At 35.1% G+C, this 23,762-nt stretch overlaps 1 protein-coding gene across 1 annotated transcript in view; it reads left to right on the top strand.

Moving 5' to 3' along the window:
* LOC149804515 (WD repeat-containing protein 43-like) overlaps positions 1-23,250 on the top strand; it is a 54,978-nt gene extending 31,728 nt beyond the window's left edge. Inside the window, exons 9-17 of the mRNA XM_089940982.1 lie at positions 4,434-4,520; positions 7,064-7,180; positions 10,907-11,050; positions 12,194-12,312; positions 14,422-14,485; positions 15,756-15,869; positions 19,172-19,244; positions 19,601-19,653; positions 21,893-23,250. Of these exons, the coding sequence (XP_089797108.1) occupies positions 4,434-4,520; positions 7,064-7,180; positions 10,907-11,050; positions 12,194-12,312; positions 14,422-14,485; positions 15,756-15,869; positions 19,172-19,244; positions 19,601-19,653; positions 21,893-21,961 (840 nt within the window). The 3' untranslated portion in view covers positions 21,962-23,250. The remainder of the gene's footprint in view (positions 1-4,433; positions 4,521-7,063; positions 7,181-10,906; positions 11,051-12,193; positions 12,313-14,421; positions 14,486-15,755; positions 15,870-19,171; positions 19,245-19,600; positions 19,654-21,892) is intronic.
* Positions 23,251-23,762: the final 512 nt, after the last annotated feature.

Genomic DNA, 23,762 nt, shown 5'->3' with positions numbered 1-23,762 from the left:
CTAATGGAAATAAAAAAAAATCCAATTGGCCATGTTTTGTATATCGTTACAAAACATTTGTGATTAGAACATTTTTTGATGGATTTAATGTTAAATTATTGTACACAGATACCTGATCAAAATTAAGTTTCTACAATCTCATTCTATTGTTGGGGGTGGGTGGGTGAGTGGTCTAAAGCACTCATTGTTCCAGATCACTGCCATCTCACCTGTCTGCGTGGGTTCAAGTCTTGGGCTTGACTAACATTTAGCTTCTCATGGGTTGGTGGTTCTTCCTGGGATTTTCCAGGGTTCTTCTTCCGCCAGTTATACTGTCCGCCATGTATAGCCTATCTTGTGCTGAAAATGGCGTTAAACCATACAACAACCACTATATATGGGGGGGGGGATGTAAAAAAACATGTTACACAAAATTCGATCTTCTTGCACCTTTTTTATTTTCGCCCATATTTCAAGCATTGTGACACAGTGGTATCACTTTCCTGACATCATCCAAATTAATTGTCTTGTGCTACATTTTTATGGTCAAAGCTTTTGCAAAATAGGGGTGGAGGAAGACATCATAATGTGCAGACACAGGCAGGTGAAACATGGGGTTCTGTTTAACATTTACAATTTTTCTTTTTAAATGTAAATAGAAACCGTAAGAAAATATTTTATACAATTGTACATGGTTCATCTGACAGGTAGTTCCCTAAATTTGAAGCATTTCTCAAAAATCTAGAAAAACGGTAATTTTCAACATTTGACCTTAGAAAATGAAAGAAACTTTAATTAAAAAATTGGAAACGCTCTTTGATGATGATTTTTTTTGTTGGTATAGCCTAGTGGCAGAAAAAGCACACAAATTTCTTGCAGGAATTTGCTTTTATTTATTTATTAAATTTCACTTTATTTTCATTTTATTTAGAAACAAACTCAAAGCATACTTTATCAATTAGTTTTTCACCATGGAGATAATCTTTAACTGCTTTGTGTCTAGAACCTCAACAACAAAAATACATTTTTTATTTCACCTGACCCTGTGTTTCACAGTGTAGTGCACTTAAGGTATCATTATACTAATTGACCCAAACAGCTGTTATTGAATCCTGTTTTATTCCCTAAGAAATATTGTCTCAAATACAACTTGCACCCACCAGCAGAACAGAATCGGGGCCCCAAGTGGTCTAAAGCGCTCACTATTCCGGATCACTGCTATCTCACCTCTTTCTGTGTGGGTTTGAGTCGCGAGCACGACCAATGTGGGCAAGTGAGAAAGTTTGCCAGTAGCTTCTCTTGGGTCGATGGTTCTTCCTGGGGTTTTCCAGGGTTCTTCCTCCCAGTTATACTGGCCACCATGCTTGTGCTGAAAAATGGCCTCATACCCACCCAATAACAACAGAACAAAAGAGAACAGAACCAGTGATTAATCTAGCTTGCTTCCACATATTACAATATTGTCTTAAATACAGTTTGCACCCAGCAACAGAACAGAACCAGTCATTAATCTAGTGCTCGTCAACAGATAACTTTATTCTCTTGCATACAACTTGCATGTAAATGTCGGCAGGATAGAAGCAGATCTTCTGAGGTGTAATTTGCCAGCACAGCGCATCAGGGTTTAAGGTTCTTGTTTTTCATCATTGATAGGCACCAGTTTATATATGTTATTATGCCTTTTAATATGTACTATTAACTTTAAACAGAACGTAATTGAACAGTATACATTGCTGTCATGTGCTACATTTCCTTGTTATGGACATAATGATAGCCACCAAATTGTTTACATTATGTGATTGTCTACCTCACCGGATATATTCATATACATCATGGATAATTATGAAGTTTTGTAAAAATAAAAGCCGTAAAATTTTAAAGAAAAAAATTTGGTCTTGATAGTTAAAAGATCTAATAACTGATTCTGTTTATAAATTTGATTGTTTAATCAACAGTTTATTGTTCATGCTCAATCTGAAATCTCAGGTTGACTTATTGTTTTGACATAGCCAACCGGAAGGCTAATTGGCCACATTCCAATACATCTTGTCCACGAAGATATTCGACGTTACAGATACAATAACCTATAATTATCTTATATCTCAGTCTACCATGCACTCTGTAATTATCCTACATCAGATCTCAGTCTACCATGTGCTCTAATTATCCTACATCAGATCTCAGTCTACCATGTGCTCTGTAATTATCCTACATCATATCTCAGTCTACCATGTGCTCTGTAATTGTCCTACATCATATCTCAGTCTACCATGTGCTCTGTAATTGTCCTACGTCAGATCTCAGTCTACCATGTGCTCTAATTATCCTACATCAGATCTCAGTCTACCATGTGCTCTGTAATTATCCTACATCAGATCTCAGTCTACCATGCACTCTGTAATTATCCTACATCAGATCTCAGTCTACCATGTGCTCTGTAAATGTCCTACGTCAGATCTCAGTCTACCATGTGCTCTAATTATCCTATGTCAGATCTCAGTCTACCATGTGCTCTAATTATCCTATGTCAGATCTCAGTATAACGTGTGCACTGTAATTATCCTACATTAGATCTGTTTACCATGTGCATTGTAATTATTCTACATCAGATCTCAGTCTACCATATGCTCTGTAATTTTCCTACATCAGATCTCAGACTAACATGTGCATTGTAATTATTCTACATCAGATCTCAGTCTACCATGTGCACTGTAATTCTACATCAGATATCAGTCTGCCATGTGCACTTTTAGATACATGCAGACCTGCCAACCCTCAACGATTTTGACACAAGTTTCATAACTCTTGAAAGCAATTCAGGCAGCATGCAAAAAAATCATGAATTCCCGAATTCTCAATTGGCTTCAATCAGGAATAAAATAACTTTATTCTGTCAAGTGCTAGTCAAAATAGCAGCAGTTGTCAATGATGCCAATAACGGTCCTGTATTTGCTAGTCAAAATGTTAGTAGAACTATATCTATTTGTTACACTTTGCCCTGTAATAAGCATTGTAAAATATGTAATCTATATTTATAAGAGAAGTTTTGCAATTGCTCATGAACGAAACTGGGGCCCAACTGATTTTTTTTAAATTATCACATCTACATAATCATAGTAACTGTATTTATTTTTAAACGAACATTAAATGAAGACAGCTTTTTCGAGGGAGGGTGTCGTTTAGATTTTTAACATAGCAGGCATGTAGCATGATGTCCCACCTAGTCACATTATCCTGACACCAGGCTGACCAGTCCTAACACTAACCTCTTAATGCTGAGTGCCAAGCGAGGCAGCTGTTAGTACCATTTTATAAGTCCTTGGTATGACTTGGCTGGGGTTCGAACCTGCATCCGAAGTGGACGCTCCAACCACTAGACTACCAGAACAGTGGGGGGGGGGGGGGTTTGAGATTTTGAAAGATTAGCATATATCAAAATTTGCTTGAGTTTCCCACCATGTGCTGACACCACTAATCATTAATCGTTAATGTTTCATCTTTGGATTAAAACCATTTTGTAATAAAGCTACACTACAGTTAAAATGCTTTCACCTCCAAGGGAAAAGATATATATTCCACAAAAAGTAAAGTATAGATTGGAGTACACCAAAAAATGGCCTTGCATTCAGCCATGAAACATCGATGGACATTATGCTTTTTGCACAGTAGTATGCCATGAATGTTAGAATTGGAATGTACACACAGGCTCGTATCATTGCTTACAATTTAACTCATACATGTACTGTATAATAATATATATGTGGGCATGTGGCAGAATGATGTGAAAAAGCAATCTGATAGCAAAAAGCATAGATAGAGAAAACTGAGACCACCCACAGCAGATTTCAGCCCAGGAGTACTTGAAACCACCTACTCAAGTTCTGGAAGCTACCAATGCTGAATTATTGTTTGTGACTTGTTGAATACAACCTGCCTTTCTCAGTTAGAGATAAGCAACAGTGACAGTGAAAGAGTATTAACTATTGTTCAGTAAAATAAGACAAACTTTAGTGGCTCCTTTGGTGCTGAAAATTTGTATCAATTTTAGTCACAAAGATTAAACAACAGGCATGAAGCCTGAACTGTTTTGAAAACAAATTTACCATAGCTCATTTGAGGACGTCTGCCACAGCATTATGACAAATAGTGTGAAGTTTATGTATATCTGTAAATTTGGCTGCAAATAGATTTGAAGATGTAATCAGTGTAAATAATGATTTATTTTTTGGGGGGGATTTTCATATATTGCAGTACTGACCATCAAAATTGATGGAGCTAGTGTTGTGTTCAGAATTCACAAATTTTTGTCCCACTTTTCACTAATTACGAGTTTATAGGGTTGGCAGCTCTGTTGATGCTATGAACAGAAATATTTACCCAAACTGATATTAATTAAACTGCCTTGCACACTGTTTGTCACATTAGGCATTGATTCACCCTTATGTCTTTTGCAGAAGTATGTCAATTCCACTCCTAATGTATGCCTTGTGCGAGATGACCCCTCCATTCTTACAGTCAGAAATGAGGCCAGCATCTCAAAGGTAATATCATGTACCAATTCTTGTAGCTTTTATGCATGTAATAACAACTAATTACAATACTTCTATACATATGATAATTAATTACCATATTTTTATACATGTAATGACAGCTAAGTACAATAATTTGTATACATGTAATATCTAATTACCATATACTTGTGATAATCTTCAAGGAAGAGAAAACTGAAGTATTTTGGATGGGTTTCCACATTACTTTGCATGTGCCGGAATTGATTAATAAAACCAACACTAAAAGGATGCAGAGGAAGTGTAAACTATATGCATGTATTATCTAGATAACTTTAATTATTTTTTGTTTTTGGTCCAAAATATTGCAATTTCTGTTCACGGGTTTTTCACACACCAAATATTTGATGATTGCAACAGCAATATAAGAAAAAAATGAGTACATTCATTCTGGCCTGTCTGTTCTTTCATCATGCTTTTTGCACAATGATTCCTTGTTTTATTAAATTTCAGCTAGATTTTGTATACAGCTTGGAATTGATTTGACCTTGGCAGCTTGGCATCGATTTGACCTTGGCAGCTTGGCATTGATTTTAACTTTGCAGAGTTCATTTGTCAGCAGTCTGTGTCATCATTTAGCAGAGAGTTAGGCCCTGATTGAGTCAAGTTAGTGTGACATCACAGGAGGATCCCCAGATTGTAAATCACCATTGTTGTACCTTTCTCAGGTGTGAAGTTTTTATAGATTGTTTTCTGATTGCATGATGCCAAGAAGGTGTGCCATTGGTGTATGTAGCAGTAGGAGTTTGTCTTTGCTGTCATGACATCACATCATGCCAAGGTGGTGTGTCTTTGGTTTTTGTACAGTAGGAGTATGTCTTGGCAGTCTTAACAACATGAAAATATAATATCATTTAGCAATTTCTCTGTCACCTACAAGAGGAATGAAAATGCAGTGTGGCAGATCTTTTAATTCTTGTGTGAGAATGAGATGGGCAATGTTAGGACTGTTCTCATTATTGCTGAAAACATGTAAATCCATTCTTAATTGCTGTGCTGTGATTTGGGCTGTTAAATATGATGCTTCAAGGCAGATGGCTTCATGTAATATAAATAGCAAATTTTATCAAATGTAATATGAAATAAACATTTATCAGGTTTCCAGTTATCAAACTTTGGCTCATAATTGTTGGGCTGTTAACTATGCTCCATGTTGGATGGTGTCATATAATATGAATGACTCCTAAATACAGATGTATTGAATATGGAAGACTCTTTTGAAATGATAATCTTTTTTAAAATGTATATTATCAATTTATAGAAAATTCTTTATATGGCATCTGGGTGTCACTTTTGTACATTTGAAGAAAATGATTTGGAAACATAGCGTCCATTTTGTGGTGATTCTTGTGTGATTTTGACACAAAACTTAAACAGGTAAACATAAATGGAATTAAACTTTTTAATGGAAATTAGGTGTCAGAGGTAGTAAGCTGTACTTAATGGAAGTATAATGGCAGGGGGCCAAGAGGACTAAGTGCTTGCAGCAGAGTTAAATCTATCCTGGTGCATAAATTTCCTTAAACATTAGTTGTATGGGTATATTACATGTTTCTGATGACTTTACATGTAGATTACATGTTTCTGATGACTTCACAGCTAGAAAAAAGTTGATCCTTGGACATTTTTGCCTGGTAGAAACAGTGTAGAAATGTGCAAATTCATAACTGAAAATTTTCAAATGAAAATTAGAAACAATTTCCTAATTATTTCTTTCAGTATTCATGCACAGTTTGGCTACATAGAAGTCAGTTAATATCTATGCAAAAGATATGCATATCATAGGTTTTTTTCCTCCACTGGTTTGCAATATGGCTCTTCTACCAAGCAGTGGGTTCATCTTAGCAGACTGGAACATATCTGAAAATTGTTACTTGTCAGACTCATTGTTTAATATGATGTGAAGCTTTTGAACCATTACAGTAGTGACTTGAATGTGGTAATTGGCTGTTGGCTGAATATTCTTTTGGCAGAGACCACACACACACAAACACACATTTAATAGACTTGTCTTGAAACCTCTTTATAGCACAAGTTATACTTAATTTTCTGTTTCCAGCTGGCATCAACAACTGAAATACATTCAGAACAGGAGTTTGTTTGCCATGCTTACTTTCAGGAATTTTGAATAAGACTGAGATATAAGTTGCAGATTTTCTTGTATGGTATCATCAGCTACACCCCTTTTGGTAAGAACACCGCTGCCTCAGGGTTCAGCGCCTGTGTCAGTGGAGTCCAGAACTATTTTGGGGAGAGTTTTTGTGTTTGCTCATTTACTAAAATAATTATTATTTGATTCCAGTCAATGTTTATAGGCAGTTTGATATTTATTAGCAGTCCACATCATTTTCTTGACATTACTTGTTCCATGGCTGGTTTTGGAAAGTTATCGCCTGTCTTCATCAATTTTTTAATTATTTTTTTCTTGCTTAATCTTGTTAAGCCACCCAGTATATGCTAATACTGTTGTCTTTATGATGTTTAAATTTATTGAACAAATGGTTATATAACAATAGGTGAAGACACCTGAAGTTTCAAAGAACATGACGGTATTAGTTCCAGGCTACATGGCTCCTAGTGCTCCAACACAAGATGAACGGCAAAGGCGGAAGCGGAAACCATCAGTTGGGGAGGTAAGTTGTGATCTTTAGTCTCTGTATGTTGCTTTTAGATTCTCTTTAACTGCCTTCAGGATGGTCATCTTCCTAAATACTGCATCAAAACAGTATCTGTACATGCCGTAAGAAGTGCACACCCATTTTAGCTCGGTGATTGCATAAAATGTGGCTACTTTGCAGTGAGCATATCTAGTTCCCAGCATGCTGTTTTGTTTTTGTAGTTTTATGACATAACAACACTGAAGGCAATAAGCTGAGGGATGTGGAGTAAAGTTTTTTTATTATATGCTTATTTTTTTCCCCCTTTAACTTTACATTGTCAGAATCGTTCAGTATTCCCCGATACTGAACGCGTGCGACAATACACATATAGCATTCTTTTGTAAACAAAGAATGGACTTAGACACCGGCACTTTTGATTTGTAAACAAATCATGTACACTCGCGTAAGAGGCTCTTTATGATGTGGTTGTTTAAATTTGTTTCTGAATGAACTAAAATATGTTTCGTGGACTGCAAAAAATCCCAGCTGTTTTGGAACATTCTGTGTTGATGCAATGTTTTGGATTTAGGCTAGCTACATTATATAAATGACAGAAAATTAGGTCGTTACAAATAAGATACAAGTGACAAGGCATAAACTGTTTTCTTCAGCTGGTGATAAGAATGCCAAAATAAAATATACTTAGTTTTACATCCTGAATTTCCTCAAAATGTATTTTCTATTCTGCAAATCCGAATTACGTGAGCCATGTCATCGGTTTTCAACCTGGATTACACATTTTGAAATTGTGCTGTAATTTCGATGATAAGTGCAATTGCATCCTCCCTATTGCACTCAAAATGAAATAAGCATTAAATTCCATAGCGTCTTTTTGATAATTGCAATTGAAAGACTTCATATTTTTCCCACATTATGATTTCAAACATTCAATGACAGAAACAGACACATTTGCAGACATAAACATGCTTCTCCCGCGCCACTTCAATCCGATGTATTTCATGTATAATTTGCACAGATGAATCCAGTCCAAAATCACAAACTTTCGTCGAATCGAAACAAAATACTAAAATATATTCATTCCAGATCAAATGGAACAGTTGTTGCAATGCGCATTCATTCACAATATGACTGCAAATTTCAATTTTAACTAGACACGCCATTTTCTTTCGAAAGTTATGTCGAGCGCGCAACTAAGTTAAAATTTATCTAGGTGGAGTTATGTGCGCATTAATAATGATGTCATTGTGAAATGAATAATCTGCGCTTGTGTATTTAGTTTGGAATATGGCATTCATTCATTTACGTTGTTTCTTGTAGCGTATTTTGTTTATATAATTAAACCTTAGGTAGAAAAAAAAAATGAGCATATAATAAAAAGGTTACTGCATTTGGGAAAATATGAACTCGTTTTGTCGGAAGGATATACTGCACTCACAAGTTCATGCAGTATTCCATCCAAAAAACTCGTTCATATTTTCCCATACAAATGTAGTAACCTATAAATACCCATAGACACTTTAATAGCTGATCTGATGATGGAAATCAACCCATTCACGTGTCCATTGCCTTAACCACTAAGTTACAAGTCTAATGAAAGGAAAGCAGCTCCTAAATCCCACCTTAAACAAGACTTTTCTTATAACACGATGTATGCACATAATGTTGTTGGTTAAATCTGTCTGACAAATGAATCTTGCATTTCACGTTGGGATTGTGAAGAACCGTCAGTAGTTGAGAGGGAGATTACTTTTATAATATATACATGTGATTGGGACATGTTCATGACATATTTGGTGTGTATTTATGATGAGCTTTGTCATTCATTTAGCCCGGATATAATTTTTTTCTCCATGCACAAGTGCAGATGTTATGTCAAATACAGTAATTTCACTCCTCTGATTCAATAAAGGTATTGAGAAATCACAAGTTGTTTAAGTATGAATACAATTTTCTTCTTCTAAAAATTCTTTTTGATTGGAAAGAAACTTAAGCGAGAACTGTTGCAAAAAAATTTTATTTACAGCAGACCTTTGACCTTTTAAAGGTGGCAACCCAAAAGCTGTGCCTTGTGTTTTATAACATTGCATTCCATTAATTTAATACTTAAGGTGTTAGTGTGGGGTTTGAAAACAAACTACACAAGTTTGTCAGCTTATAATAAGCAGAGTATTCATTATTCCTCGTTTATAAATTGGGGGTGGAGTGGAATATAGCTGTCACTGTGTCCTTTTGCACGACTCTTAAGTCCATAAACAGTTTAATTTACAGAGCATAATTCTAAAACCAATGAAGCTATTTCAACCAGACTTGGTGTAAATGTCAAGCAAATTGTATACAGATATCTTTTTGGTAAATGGAAATTTTGCATTCAGTATATTTTGTCACCATGGAAGCAAAATATAAGCATAATCGGTATATAAATTGAAAGTGCTGGACCATAGGGTTCTTTTATTTGGAGTCTTAGCATATGTGGGGGGTCCCTTTCTAAATGAAATTTATTTAGAATGGTATACTTGTCAAATGAAAATACATCTATAAGGCTTTGGTCTGTAGTTTGCATAGAGCTTAATTTTTAAAAAAAAAGATTTTCCAATGTTTTCCTTTTTGGCTATCCATTATATTTTAAACGAACCTCATATATCTTTGGTGTTTTAACTCCTTGTATTTTGGTATTTGATTAATGGGTGTAATTTATTTTATAGAGTATACAGCTTGGCCTTACCTCAGATGTGTACCTCTCAAAGGTTCAGACCTGCCAACCCATAAAAATTTACTGCAGAAGCCCAATACTGGCTTGTCCATGCTTGATTTGATATGGGTTTCTTATTAGAGTCATTGGAGTTTATCAAGGAACCAGATAAACTTTACAGGAGTACATGAGACCCTTTAAACTGCCCATATATTTTCATGCAAAATATCTGCATGATCAAGCTTTTGATTATAGAATATTCCAAAACTGGCATCTTATAAACGATAAACTTTCAAGATGAAAGGGACATCATATTGTGACATCAGTTGTTAATCATGTTATGACATCAATTGTTATAAGGCATCATCATCTAAATATAATTTCATATCATAATGTATTTTATGGCTCCACCATTCAAGAAAAGACTACAGTTGTGTGATTTTTTTCAAAAAGTATTTAAAACAAAGTTCAAAACTTGAGTGTATCAGAAAGTCCAAAATTGGGGTTGGCTTGGATCGCTTTTTCCTTCTATTTTTGGTCTTTGCTTAATGTGAGAACCAAATTTCTTTAAATCTTTTGTTGGTATGGTAAGTCATTACGCTGAAATAAGGCTTTGGTTCTGAACTGTAGCACCTTTGAAATAAAACTATGCAGGTCAAAATAGGCATTTTGCAGACACTTGTACTAATTTATAAGAATCAAACATCCCTCTACACAAAAATCTTCAAATTACATATTTGTACATGTGCTGAAAAATAGGCCTACTATCAGAGGCCCTTATATCAACCATTGCTCTTGTCTTAAGACGATCAGTTGCAAGTAAGATTTGTTTTTCAGACTGATAATGAATAATTGCAGATATTTTCTTGCCAGTGGCAATACACCTCCATTTATGAAATTTCTAGCCATTGGCGATATGATACAGCTTATGAAATTGGCAAGATGCTTATAATTATAACATTTAGTAGCCAGTATACTTGTGTGTGTTTAGCATTGGTAATAGGCTGATAATATGCATGTATTTATGGTTATTTATGTCTATTGTGCAGATGTCTATGGAGGAGAGACTGAGTGCAATCGCTTTAGACCACCCATCAGATCAGCAGAGAGCTGGCAAAGAACCACCAAAGGCAGACACACTGGCACGGCTTCTTACACAGGGTCTACAGAGTCAAGACAAAAAGATTTTAAATGTTAGCTACTCTCAGCTTTGATAAATAATGAAAGATTACCTCAGATAGTATATTGTACCCTTTAGACAGGTTACATATTAATGATACATTACCAGTCTTTCAGCTGAAGTGTAATGAAAATGAAAAGCTCTCAGATTGAATACATTGTAAAATAAGTTAAGACTGAGGTTCATCATCCCAAGCCATGGGCAGAAATCAACTAAATTCTTTAGCCCTGTCTGTCTATGACATACTTAAACAAAAATACATCAAACTAAATGAGGTCTTGCATATCAATGAATGTGCCGTTTCATCGACCAATAAGTTACTGTGTTTGGAAGAGAAGCTTTGACTGACCCATTCAGTCTCCGTGAAAGATCATCTTGGATTGACTTTCTGAGGAAATTTTTACTTTGTCTTGCAGTGATTGGTTATGCAGGTATATGCATATTCATTAGAAGGAAAGAACTTTTATCGCAGGGATTCATGTTGTGAACTTTTGCAGAATTTTGCCCGTGACTTGTGATGATAAATGAGACTTTACTTTTAGTTTGCACATGTGAGAAAGCTGTGGAATACACCTCATTTCCTTGTATATGTGGCATTGTGTGCCCGTGTGCAAAAGCTATGAAATACACCTATCCAACATAAGTATGCTGATGACCTCAAATTAACCTCATCTTTGCTTTATCACAGCGGATGACATTGTATTTTTGCTTTATATTACATCAACATTTCTAATTCATTTTATTATTCACACTGAAATTACTCCATTGTCAATGCAGTTGATAAGAAATTTGTATTTTTCATTCATTAGCCTCACAAGTTGATCTTAATTATATGAAGGACATATTTTTTGTTATATATAGCAGTTGACACTGAGTACATGTGACCTTGCTGTTGACATGCTGAGTATACATGACCTTGATGTTGACATATTCAGTACATATGACCTTGCTGTTGACACCTTGAGTACAAATGACCTTTGCTGTTGCCATCTTGAGTACATATGACCCTTCTGTTGACCAGTAAGATGTTTTTAGTGAATATACTAATTGCAAAAAGAAGTTTTAAGTTTACGAATACCACATAATCATTTTGGAAGTACATCAAGCCCTACATTACTATTATCACTTATACCAGACTGTACACCTGTTCTTTCAGCATGTTTTACAACATACCGATGAGAAAATGATAAGAAACACAGTCAAGAGGCTACCTGTTCAGGCCATAATACCTCTCACAAAAGAACTGTCAAACAGGATGCAGGGACATGCGCAAGCGTAAGTCAGACGTAATCATAGAACTGCAAATTGACAATTTTTCTCTATAATTGATTTCAGTTATTTTAGTTCATAATTGTTGTGAAGTAATAGACAGCTCCTGTATTCAGAAAAGATGGTTTTTGAGATAGAGAAAGATAATATTTGGAGAAGGTTATTTATTGTAGACCAACATTTGGACACATAATGATAAAAAGAATTGAAACAAGCACATGAACTATTAATCAATTCTGGAGAGGAAGTCTTAAGATGGAATGTCATGAAATGAATGCACAAAGACATTTATAAATTTGTGCATTTTGAAAACAGCGATGTGTGAAAAATGCCATGAATAGTTTCAAAGTTGAGCATAAAGAAGTACTCTGCACAGTATAGAATGCCATGAATAGTTCAAAGTTGAGCATAAAGAAGTACTCTGCACAGTATAGAATGCCATGAATAGTTCAAAGTTGAGCATAAAGAAGTACTTTGCTCAGTATAGAATGCCATGAATAGTTCAAAATTGAGCATAAAGAAGTACTCTGCACAGTATAGAATTTTTATTGAGTTGTTAAGTTGATAAAAGATTTTTTGTTCTAAAGTAAGATGTAGGTTGCTGTAAAATTATGCTTGAAAATCTTGCAGATTATTACCAACAGAGAGATGTATGTCTGAGATTTTTTCTGCAATTGATGCCCATATTTTTTTTTTGCATTTGCAGACTTTAGTCAGTTTCCTAAAGGTGAGATAGTAAATTGACCAGAAAAATACTAGTAAATTAACCAGAAAAGTTCTTGTTATTTTCTACTTCAAATTAGTTGTGAATGGCTGAATGAAGAAAGTGAAAAGAGGTATTGGATTTTCCTGCAGAATCGTGTTGGATGCCTTATTAGATGAACTATAAAACAAACAAAAAAAACTAAATTTTGAATTAGTTTCTAAATTCTCAGTTGTCATCATATAAAAGGTTAAAGCACATCAGAAAGGCAGAAGGTATCTTGTGCGATATTTGCAGAAGTTCTGGCAGAAATTGGCTGTTTGAAGTTTAGGACATTGACATGTCACAAGTTCTCTTGCAGGCATTTAATGTTGATTTATACAAGTCTGATTTTCAAGCTGTTGCCTTCAATGTTAAAAGAACAAGTCCGAAAAGTCTAATGCAGTTGCCTGTACCATGAGGAGGATGCATTTTACTGCCTTTAAAAATGTTTTGATTACAGAGTACCTTCTGTTGAAATTACAGTTACCAAACATGTGATGCACTTTCATCATTTAAGGTTGGTTACAAGGGGACCAATCAGTTGTGAGTTGCAAAGCTATACAAAAAATTAAGAATTTCTTAATCCCGTGCTGAAGTTTTATAGGCTGATAGAGACAAAGAGCAAATTTTCTCGCATTAGTGGTGGCTGAAAATAACTTTCCTAAAACAAGAAGTAATCAAGGCGTATTTTGCTGTTTCAGTAAATCTTTTTAAAAGCATGTTTCCAGCTTCACAACAGTATATAATTTTTGCACCTTACTGATACCTGGTCCAACATGGGGGGGGGGATAACTGCCTTACTGAGAAGATCTTGTTATGGTTGGAATGTCTGGAAAGAGATCGATATTTAATAGTTGGGTAAATAAGGAACTATTCCTGTTTCCTCTCTCATCCCCTTTTTTTTATAGCCCCTCCCCCTTTTGTTAAATGTGGGGAGATACCCTTTTACATAAAGTCCATACAGCATCTCTATCAGCACTGGTGTTTACACATAAAAGTTAATGCGTATGTACAGCCTTGCTGCATCTCAACATTTCTTTCTTCCTATTGTCCTAGGCAACGGTTTTGAATCCCAATGGAGTGGCCAGACTTTGTACATACATGTGCATTATCAGATCAACTTGTTATGTTTAGCTCCAGTGTTTGTGCATTTTATATACATATTGTTGTATCTGGAATTGTGAAACTGATTCATCTTCTTCCCAATTGCAAGGCCATTACAATGTTTGTAGATTGACTTGTGTTTTAACAGTGTTAGAATCTAGTACATGCCAAGCTTGCTCAAACATTTTGTAAATTTTACTTTCAAAACATCATAAAAGTGTTAAAGTATATGCATGGTATGTAAGACATATTTCTTGTTATTTTAGAGGTCATACACAGGTCAAATGGCTGAAGATGGTGCTAACAGTCCATACATCATACCTAATGACAGTAAGTGTCCCAATACCTGTTTTAGTTATGCCCATGTTCTAATAACCCATTTAAATTATGCCATATGTGATAACACCCATTTAAGTTATGCCACATGTCATAATACTGTTTATGTCCCATGTCATAATACCTGTATTATTTATGCCACATGTCATTATACCTGTTTAAGTTATGCCACTTGTCATAATACCAAAGTTCTGTCACGTTATAGTTACCATATTAGTTATGCCACATGTGATAACACCCATTTAAGTTATGCCACTTGTCATAATACCCATTTTAAGTTATGCCACATTATAATACCCATATTTGTTATGCCACATGTCACTATACCTGTTTAAGTTATGCCACTTGTCATGATCCTGTTTGTTGTCACATGTCATAATACCTGTATTAGTTATGCCACCTGTCCTAATACATATATTCCAGAGTGTGTAGACATTTCTTGTATTAATATTGCTAATACATATATATTGAGAACAAAATGGTTGGTCAGAGTTATTGACAGTTAACATTTACAAACTGCATTCCATTCCAGGGCAGATATTTGACAGCAATAATCTGGGCACATAATAATTTTGATAAAACTGAATTTAATTTACAGAAATATATATTTGCTGAAGGAAATTTAGCAAAAGTTAAACAAGTTTGAAAAATATATATAAAATGGATGCAGATAGAAAAAGATGTTGATTTGGAGGGAGCTTACTGCTTATTAGATGTCACTTGCCTTGTTGCTTATCATATGTTGATTTTTATGTCCCAATGTATGTCTCCTAACACCTTCGTTAAATTTTGGGTTTAGGAGATTCATATGTATAGTAGTGGAGCATTCATGTTCCTTGAAAACATTTATAACCTTTCTGGTAGTTTTATTATGGCACCTCTAGAATTACAGAGTTGTAAATTATAACATTCTGTGTTTTACTGTGTAACATCCAACAGATAATGTTTGGTAATAACATTCAGATAGTTTCCTGTATTAGCTGACAGCTAAACATTCAATTGGTTGTTTTTTGTAGTTCCCAGAGATAGTTTCCTGTATTAGCTGACAGCTAAACATTCAGTTGGTTGTATTTTGTAGTTCCCAGAGAGTGTTTCCTGTATTAGCTGACAGCTATACATTCAATTGGTTGTATTTTGTAGTTCCCAGAGATAGTTTCCTGTATTAGATGACAGCTGTACATGTCATTGGTTGTATTTTGTAGTTCCCAGAGATAGTTTCCTGTATTAGATGACAGTTGTACATGTCATTGGTTGTATTTTGTAGTTCCCAGAGATAGTGGAGATCTTCAGTTCCTTATACCAAATGATGGATTACAGAGTGTCCATTTTCAGTCGACTGAAGAAGCTGCAGGGGAAATTGGACATACTTCTGGCTCAGGTATACGGGATATACTGCTTCCAGTATAATTTCTGACATTGCACACAGCACGCACTGGGTTTATTATGATACCCAGATACAGTGTACACAGCACACACTGGTATTGTACATGGCATACATTGAGTATATTATGATACCTAGATTCATTGTACATGGCGTACAGCCACAAAGAAAGTGTTTATCATGGCACTGATAATGGCGTTTTTACTTTTACCAGTAGTGGCAATCTTCGCTACTAACATGGTTTTTGCATCCCATATCACCGTTAATGCATAGGTATGACTGTTGTCACCAGAAAAAATGCATTATCTAATGTAAAATATCTACTTTCCTGACATGTACAGTGTCTTGCTCATTTTTTTAATAGAAACATCAGGTGTTAAGCAAATCTATATTATGTATATTATTTTTCAAATAATAGTTTTGTAAGGAACTTTAGTTAATGACATTTTAATACTAAAACCCTATGATCGTACTTTGGAGTGTAAGATAAGTGATGTAAATTGCGACCATCAATTTCATGCATTCGGTAATTAAATTCCCCCCCCCCCCTTTTGTGGCTAGCTTCCTAAAGTACATATCCATCAACCATGAGTTCAGAAATTTATTTTTGCCATGCTTTACATGCTTTGCTTACAGGGAATTGCTTCCTAAATCCCAAGAATGATTACTGAATGCTGTAGAATTTTTCTCAACAAGCAAATTTGGATCTCAATTCCCACCAATGAAACATGATTCAACACCTGGCATTAATGTATCATATATATAAGCATTAATTACCATCACTAAATTAAAAGGAGTGAAGAAACATAAACAAAAGACAATTTGGAAAAGCAATTTTTTTGAGTCTACATTGTTCTATGCATATACTAGTTAACAATAAGGAAATAAGGTGGGATATAAAATGTGGAAAATAGTTATCACATGTATGGTAGCTTGAGACAGCATTTGTACTGTTAACATAATTCACATCCATTTTAGGCATTGTTTATTGGCAATCAATTGCTAGTGCTTTCACTCAGTGTAGAATGGCAGTTTCTTTGAAGTATGTCGAAGAGGCTTATGTCACCTTCATCTGTTGTATAGAATGTGAAATGGGGGCAGTGCCAGATTACCAAATAGACAGAGCAGGCACCGGCCTAGGTGCCCTCAACAATGGATGAAAATAATATTGAGAAAACATATTAGGAGATAATTTGCGAGGGGGGGGGGGCAAGATTTTGTCTACCTAAAGGCCTCTACAGGGTTTAATCCAGCACTGAATCGGAGAGGGGGGGGGGCAGTCAAATAACACACTTCACAGGGAGAAACGGGGTGTCTTTTTGAGAAATTCACATGTATTGGACCCGAAAAATTGGAGAATATTTAGTGAAAATGATGCTTAAATATGCCACAAAAAACTTCCCGATGGTAGGTCTCAATCTGTGATTTTGGATTCAATCTCCTGACTTGGCTTTTGAATAGATCTATTTTTTGCATGATACACTAGAATAACTGTACAGTATTAACTAAATGTATTTAACAACTATTTGGATTCTTTTAAAATTAATTCTTTCTGTACCTTTGAAACTTCAACACAGAAGGGGCATTTTTCATTGGAACGTATTCAGATTTCTTTGAACTATTGGAATTGATAGGACTTTTAGGAAATAGGAATTAATTCACCATGCTATAAGTTAACTTAATTCATTAACTCCTGTATTTTGAGAAATAAATTATTTTCAGTTATGCAAAACTTGTTTGTTTTGCTATTTCTTATTGTGTAGTTTAAGTCCCTGCAGTCGTAAACCGGGATTGACGGCAAAAGTAAAAGATCAATGAGCAAAATTATATATTACTTATCCCCCGCCTGGATTCATGTTTGGTGACACACTCCTCCTTCAGAATATCACAGCCAGTTGTAAAGAATTGATGACTTGTGCCTTGATAAATATATCACAGAATATCTGCTTTAACCTTGTATCATATCTCGGCCACAAATGCCCAAGTTTCAAGCTGTCGAGAAATTTTCAGGTACTTTTGACCCGTTCGTCATAATATGGTGTTGCACTTGAAGCATTACTACCATCACTACATGTAGATAATGTTAGACTGCCAGGTATAACATCAGGATCAGTGACCGTGTTGTCCAAATGCTGTTAATTTTATTAACTTTTAGGATGAGATGATGAACATGCAATGTCTAACTTATGTTTGCCCATGATAATGTTGCACTGTTTACAGTATATAAATCTGACTGAGATTTTTTCCATTTGCTTTGTATTTATACACAGCAATTGGTACTTCAAAGGTAATAAGTTTTCTCTGAAGTTTCAGCAAAATTATTTTATTGGTACATTTTAAAAAACAACAGAAGGATTAGCCATTGTTCAATTCATTGTGTCAGTTTCTATTCGCATCTTCAGAGGTCAGTCAATTGTAGGTATAGTCGGGTAGCATGACTTCATTGTATCACAGCATACAGTACTCAGGCCAGATGTCAACTTAAGCGGATTAAGATGTAACAATGCACTGTAAAGGTGGGTTTGTCAATATGAACAAAGGATTTGTTTATGTAACAGATTCCATTGCATTGTGTATCCAAGATTGTGGCTTCCTTTCGTGGTCCCTTTGAATTTCTCCTATCCAAATCCATGATTGTATGTACAAATTAAACAGCCAAAAAGGCTGTTGCCCAAAAAAATCACCAGATGGTATAATTTGTCACCAGTAAGGAAGAAAAATCACAATTTGCGACATTGGCGAAGCCCAGGACGATCCCTGGATGTTGGACTTAAGGGGTTCTGGTATGCGTCTGTTGTTGACACCTTGAGTAACTTTTATTTCTTGCATTCTAAAATTGCGAATTTAAAGAGTTATGCCCCCTGTATGGCTGTCCAGACCTTTAAATTCTGCAGCATCACTTTACCAAGAATTGACGTATTTCAACTGAATTTGGCATGCAGCTTTATATTGACACCTTGAGCTCCTCAGCATCATTTACATGGCCCCTAATGCTTCTAACTTTGCTTCCAAGCAAAAGTTTGACTAATTAAGGCCCTGCTAAGTAAATTTTAGCAAGTTTAACCCCATTAACTAATATTTAATTAATCTAACACCATTTTATATTATTTGTCAAGATACATTGCTGCCAATCTCACAACAAGGCACACTAGTCAACATTAAATTGGATATGTGTCACTGAAACGTACTGTCAGTATGAACACAACTCGATGCATACACCTTTTGTAGAAGGACATTGGTTCATGCATGTATGCATTGATATGTGCTATTTAACAATAAAGTTCTCCTAATTTAACTAGGTCTCCAGTCAAGGTCAAGAGGAGGAAGAGCAGTCATTGGTTGCCCAGCAACCATTGCTGCAGTATCAAGAAGGTAAGAGCCAGCTCTGCTTGTCAGCATCGCTTTTCCCAAAGATAATTTAATAAGAGATGGGGGTGAAGTTCAAGTGTCTGATAAAAGTTATGGTTAATTGATAAATATATTGACCTTGCATCATTCACATTAAACAGCATGAAGACCACATATTATAGAAATCTTGTGTAGCATATAACAATTGTATAACAATAATTCAGGTCTGTCCTATTTGTTAAATAGAATCTTAAAGAATTGCCCTGGGATTTAATACCAGTATGTAGTAATTGCAATGGAAATTTAATAACTGTATGCAGTAACTGGAATGGAAATTTAATACCAGTGTGAAATAATTTGCCCCTTATTTTCTTTTTCAGATTCGTCAGAAGAGGATGAACTTCCATTTGGACTTCTGGTTTCTGAGTCAGAGGTATGCACGTCCTTAACCTTTTCATTGTTTCTATTAAAGTCTTTTTGTTCTTACAACGTCCATTTCTTAAGTGAAGAAGCTGCTGAGGCTTAGTGATTAGCACAGCTACCATGGTGTTCTTTGTAGAGGGCACTTGACTTAGTGATTAGCACAGCTACCATGGTGTTCTTTGTAGAGGGCACTTGACTTAGTGATTAGTACATCTACCATGGTGTTCATTGTAGAGGGCACTTGACTTAGTGATTAGCACATCTACCATGGTGTGTCACTCTGTAGAACACTTGGCTTGGTGATTAGCAGTATACCATGGTGTTCACTGTAGAGGGCACCTGACTTAATTTGACTTAGTACATCTACTGTGGCGTGTCACTGTGTAGGGCACTTGATTTCACTTGCCTAAGTGGTTAGCATGCCTCAGAGATGCTGACAGGCATACCATTGTGTGAATCACAAAATTTGTATGAATTCACACTCTTGGTAAGTAATGATGTGTGAGAACTCCTGCATATTATTTTAAAGTATTACATAGTTTTATTCAACCATTCACCCTTAAAGTGCTTGACACACTGGTAGAGGTATTGTAGCGCTTATCGCAACATGTCTTTTTTTTTTTCAGGTAAGCAACTGTTTGCAAGTTACGACTTATATGAAAATATTAGAGCTGGGAAATTATTAATGGAGATACCATTGAATCATTTTGAACTCAAAAATGATGATTAATACGAGTTTGATACATGCTGGATGGAGAAAAACAGATGGCATGCCAATCATCTGCTGCCACCACCACCCCACAGCAGTATTTTGTAATGTAAAAAAGGCAGAATAACAAGCCTGATTGATATATAGACAATTTAAAAGCAGAATGCATTTTGCATTTCTTTTCTCAAACAGTGTAACCCTGCAGATCAATAACTACAGCACTAGATAGTCATGTTAGGGTTAAGATGCATGAAATAAATAAGAATCTTAAAATGATATTAGGAAGTAAAGATATTTATTTGATCAATATACCTCTGTCTGAACAAGAAGACAGTTGCATTCATTGAGATCCAACCCTAATTACAGCATTATGGAACAGATAACAAATGGCGTAGTAGTGAGTAAAGCACTAATTCAGGATAACAAATCTGGCATGGTAGTGAGTAAAGCACTGATTCAAGATAACAAATTGGGCATTGTAGTCAGTAAAGCACTGATTCAAGATAATAAATCTGTCATTGTAGTCAGTAAAGCACTGATTCAAGATAACAAATTAGGCATTGTAGTCAGTAAAGCACTGATTCAAGATAACAAATCTGGCATAGTAGTGAGTAAAGCACTTATTCAAGATAACAAATTGGGCATTGTCAGTAAAGCACTGATTCAAGATAATAAATCTGGCATTGTAGTCAGTAAAGCACTGATTCAGGATAACAAATTAGGCATTGTAGTCAGTAAAGCTATGATTCAAGATAACAAATTAGGCATTGTAGTCAGTAAAGCACTGATTCAAGAAAAGGAAACTTTGGCAGAGCTTACATTAGTGAGGAACCCTTCTTTTGGAGCAAAGTATCCTTTTTATTGTCTCACATATTTTTCTGTTTCTCACAGGCATGTTCTTGGAAATTATCTAGTCTGGACCACCCCACCCCCAGGAAAATAATTGATGGAGACATATATTGGTTCTCAATAAAGATAACTCAGCTAGAAATGCTTGTCTAGCAAGACTAGACCTTCAGTGCATTATATCTGTATGAACAAAAGAAAAGTACCAAACCTGCAACCAGAATTTATTTTTTTGTAAAAGAAAGCACCAAATTTTTTTTATGTAAATCCTCATCTTCATGACAAGCAAGCCCATTTATGATCAGAATTGAACTTTAAGGGCTCATAATTCCACAGTAGATTTTAATTTTCCAGACAAGATATTCAGAAAAAAATGATAATTGTTATTGGTGCAAAAATTATCCTGACAGCAGTGTAAGTAATTACTTTTGAAAATTGCAAAATTCCATCAGTAAAAGACATTTACAGTGAATCACTTGTGACTCAAAAAATTACTTTGACAAATGTATAATTCCCAGTATCCCTGGAAATGTGTATATGTTGCATATTCACTTTATACTAAATAAGTTTCTTTGATCATGTATTTTGGTATTTGCATTATTTTAAGTTTGTACTTGAGTTGAAGTGACCAGAATTTTGTTCCATAATCGTTGAGCCAAATTCACTTGTAAACATGCCTCTGCTCCGTTTGCAGGATAATTGGGAAGATATTTCTGACAGCTCAGAGATTGATGACCAGGAAGAAGAGGACAATAAGGGATGACTGAGGACAATAAGGGATGAAAGAAGTTACAAAATTAAGGATTTGGCTGAGATACATTTGCACTAAGTGTGCCAGATTCATTTAATGAGGAATGTAATGACTAAATCTCAGCCATTATTTTGCTTCACAATTCAGCAGCACGTTATCTTGTCTTCATCATAAACGTGCTTATCATATCTCACCAAGCATGTTGCCACTTACATCCTCAGTTTTAAAAATATATATATCTTATGTTGATCATATGACCCATTTTTCCATGCCACTTATGTGAACTTAAGGTGGAGAAAATCAAAGAAAACCACCAAGTCTTCATGGGCCACTGTTAGCAATGGAATTAGTGAAAGAACAGGTGTAAAGTGAGCACATTTCTGGCAACAGGACAGTTCAGGAGCTTTAGTTGATTTTTTATCAAGGACTTCTTTTAAAATGATTATTTAGAATTGTTAAAGCCAGTCACAGATTTCATTTGACCACTTTAGTTCTCAGATAGAAGTAAGATTTGTATCAAAACAAATTCATTTTTCAAAATGACTTAGTGCCAGACATAAGAAGACTACCCCTTGCATAAGAGCACTGTTCTATATAAAATATAGCGCTCCATCAATCATTCAAGCCTTCTGAACACCACGACTGATGATAATCGATTTTCTTGTTCAAGAAAGCCACCCTTAGTATGGTCTATGAAGACAATGTAAGACCACATGTAGAAGGAATCCTTTCGTTTCCTTGATAATGTGAGAGCCTGCTTGCATGCCCAGAAGTTGTAACAGTTTGACAGTCATCCAGTTTCTGCTTGAATTGTCATGTACATTGTATGTACATTTCATTATAGAAAGAATGCACATGGAATGGTAGATTGTGATAACTTTTCCTGTTTTAAGATGTTTTAAGTTTCTGTTAAGATTGCAGCAGCATAATTTTCATATCAGGTTGTTTTGGGATAATTTTAAGAAACAGTCATTATCCATTGTCTCCTTACATTCATATTAAAGAAACTTATCAATCTACTATGAACTGATGTGTGTATGTGTGTGTGGAAAGATAGGCACAGATGATCTGCTTTTTATGTACTAAAAAGGGAGACTTGTATTTGAGAACAATTGTTGATTATTTAAGTTTTTACTTTTTACTGAATTCAAGAGTTGTTAAATACTGATGGTATTTAAGCATCTAATAATTACATAAGTAGATGTGTGTAGGACAGATAGTACTGAGACTGAGTATGTAAGAAGGAAAAAACACTTATTTAGTATCTGGAGAGAAACATGAAATAAAGATGAATGATTAAACGTGTTTTTATTATTTCTAGCCATATTTTCAACAGAGTTCAGATAACTCATGGTTATGACAAATGGAGTTCAGACAAATGTTTTCTATTGAAATGGTGAACATAGTTCAGATAACTGTTTGATATCGATATGACCAACAGAGTTGAGATAACTGTTTGCTATCGATATGACTAACAGTTTAGACAACTGTTTGTAGTGAATATGTCCAACAGAGTTCCGATAACTGTTTGTTAATTTCACATGACTGACATTGGACATAAAGTGCACTTCATGCAGTGAATATGTCCAACAGAGCTCCAATAACTGTTTGTTAATTTCACATGACTGACATTGGACATAAAGTGCACTTCATGCAGTGAATATGTCCAACAGAGCTCGGGTAACTGTTAGATTCACACGACGTATTTAAAGTGCAGTAGATGAGTTTCACAATCACTAGTAATTAAATGTAATTATAGGTTACTGCATTTGGGTGGGAAAATATGAATGAGTTTTTTTCAGATGTAAATACT

Source organism: Sinohyriopsis cumingii, chromosome 2 (assembly GCF_028554795.1).
Source record: "Sinohyriopsis cumingii isolate HCF-2022 chromosome 2, ASM2855479v2, whole genome shotgun sequence".
NCBI lineage: Eukaryota > Metazoa > Mollusca > Bivalvia > Unionida > Unionidae > Sinohyriopsis > Sinohyriopsis cumingii.
Note: the sequence above shows the minus strand (reverse complement) of the source record. Positions and strands in the feature narration are given on the sequence as shown.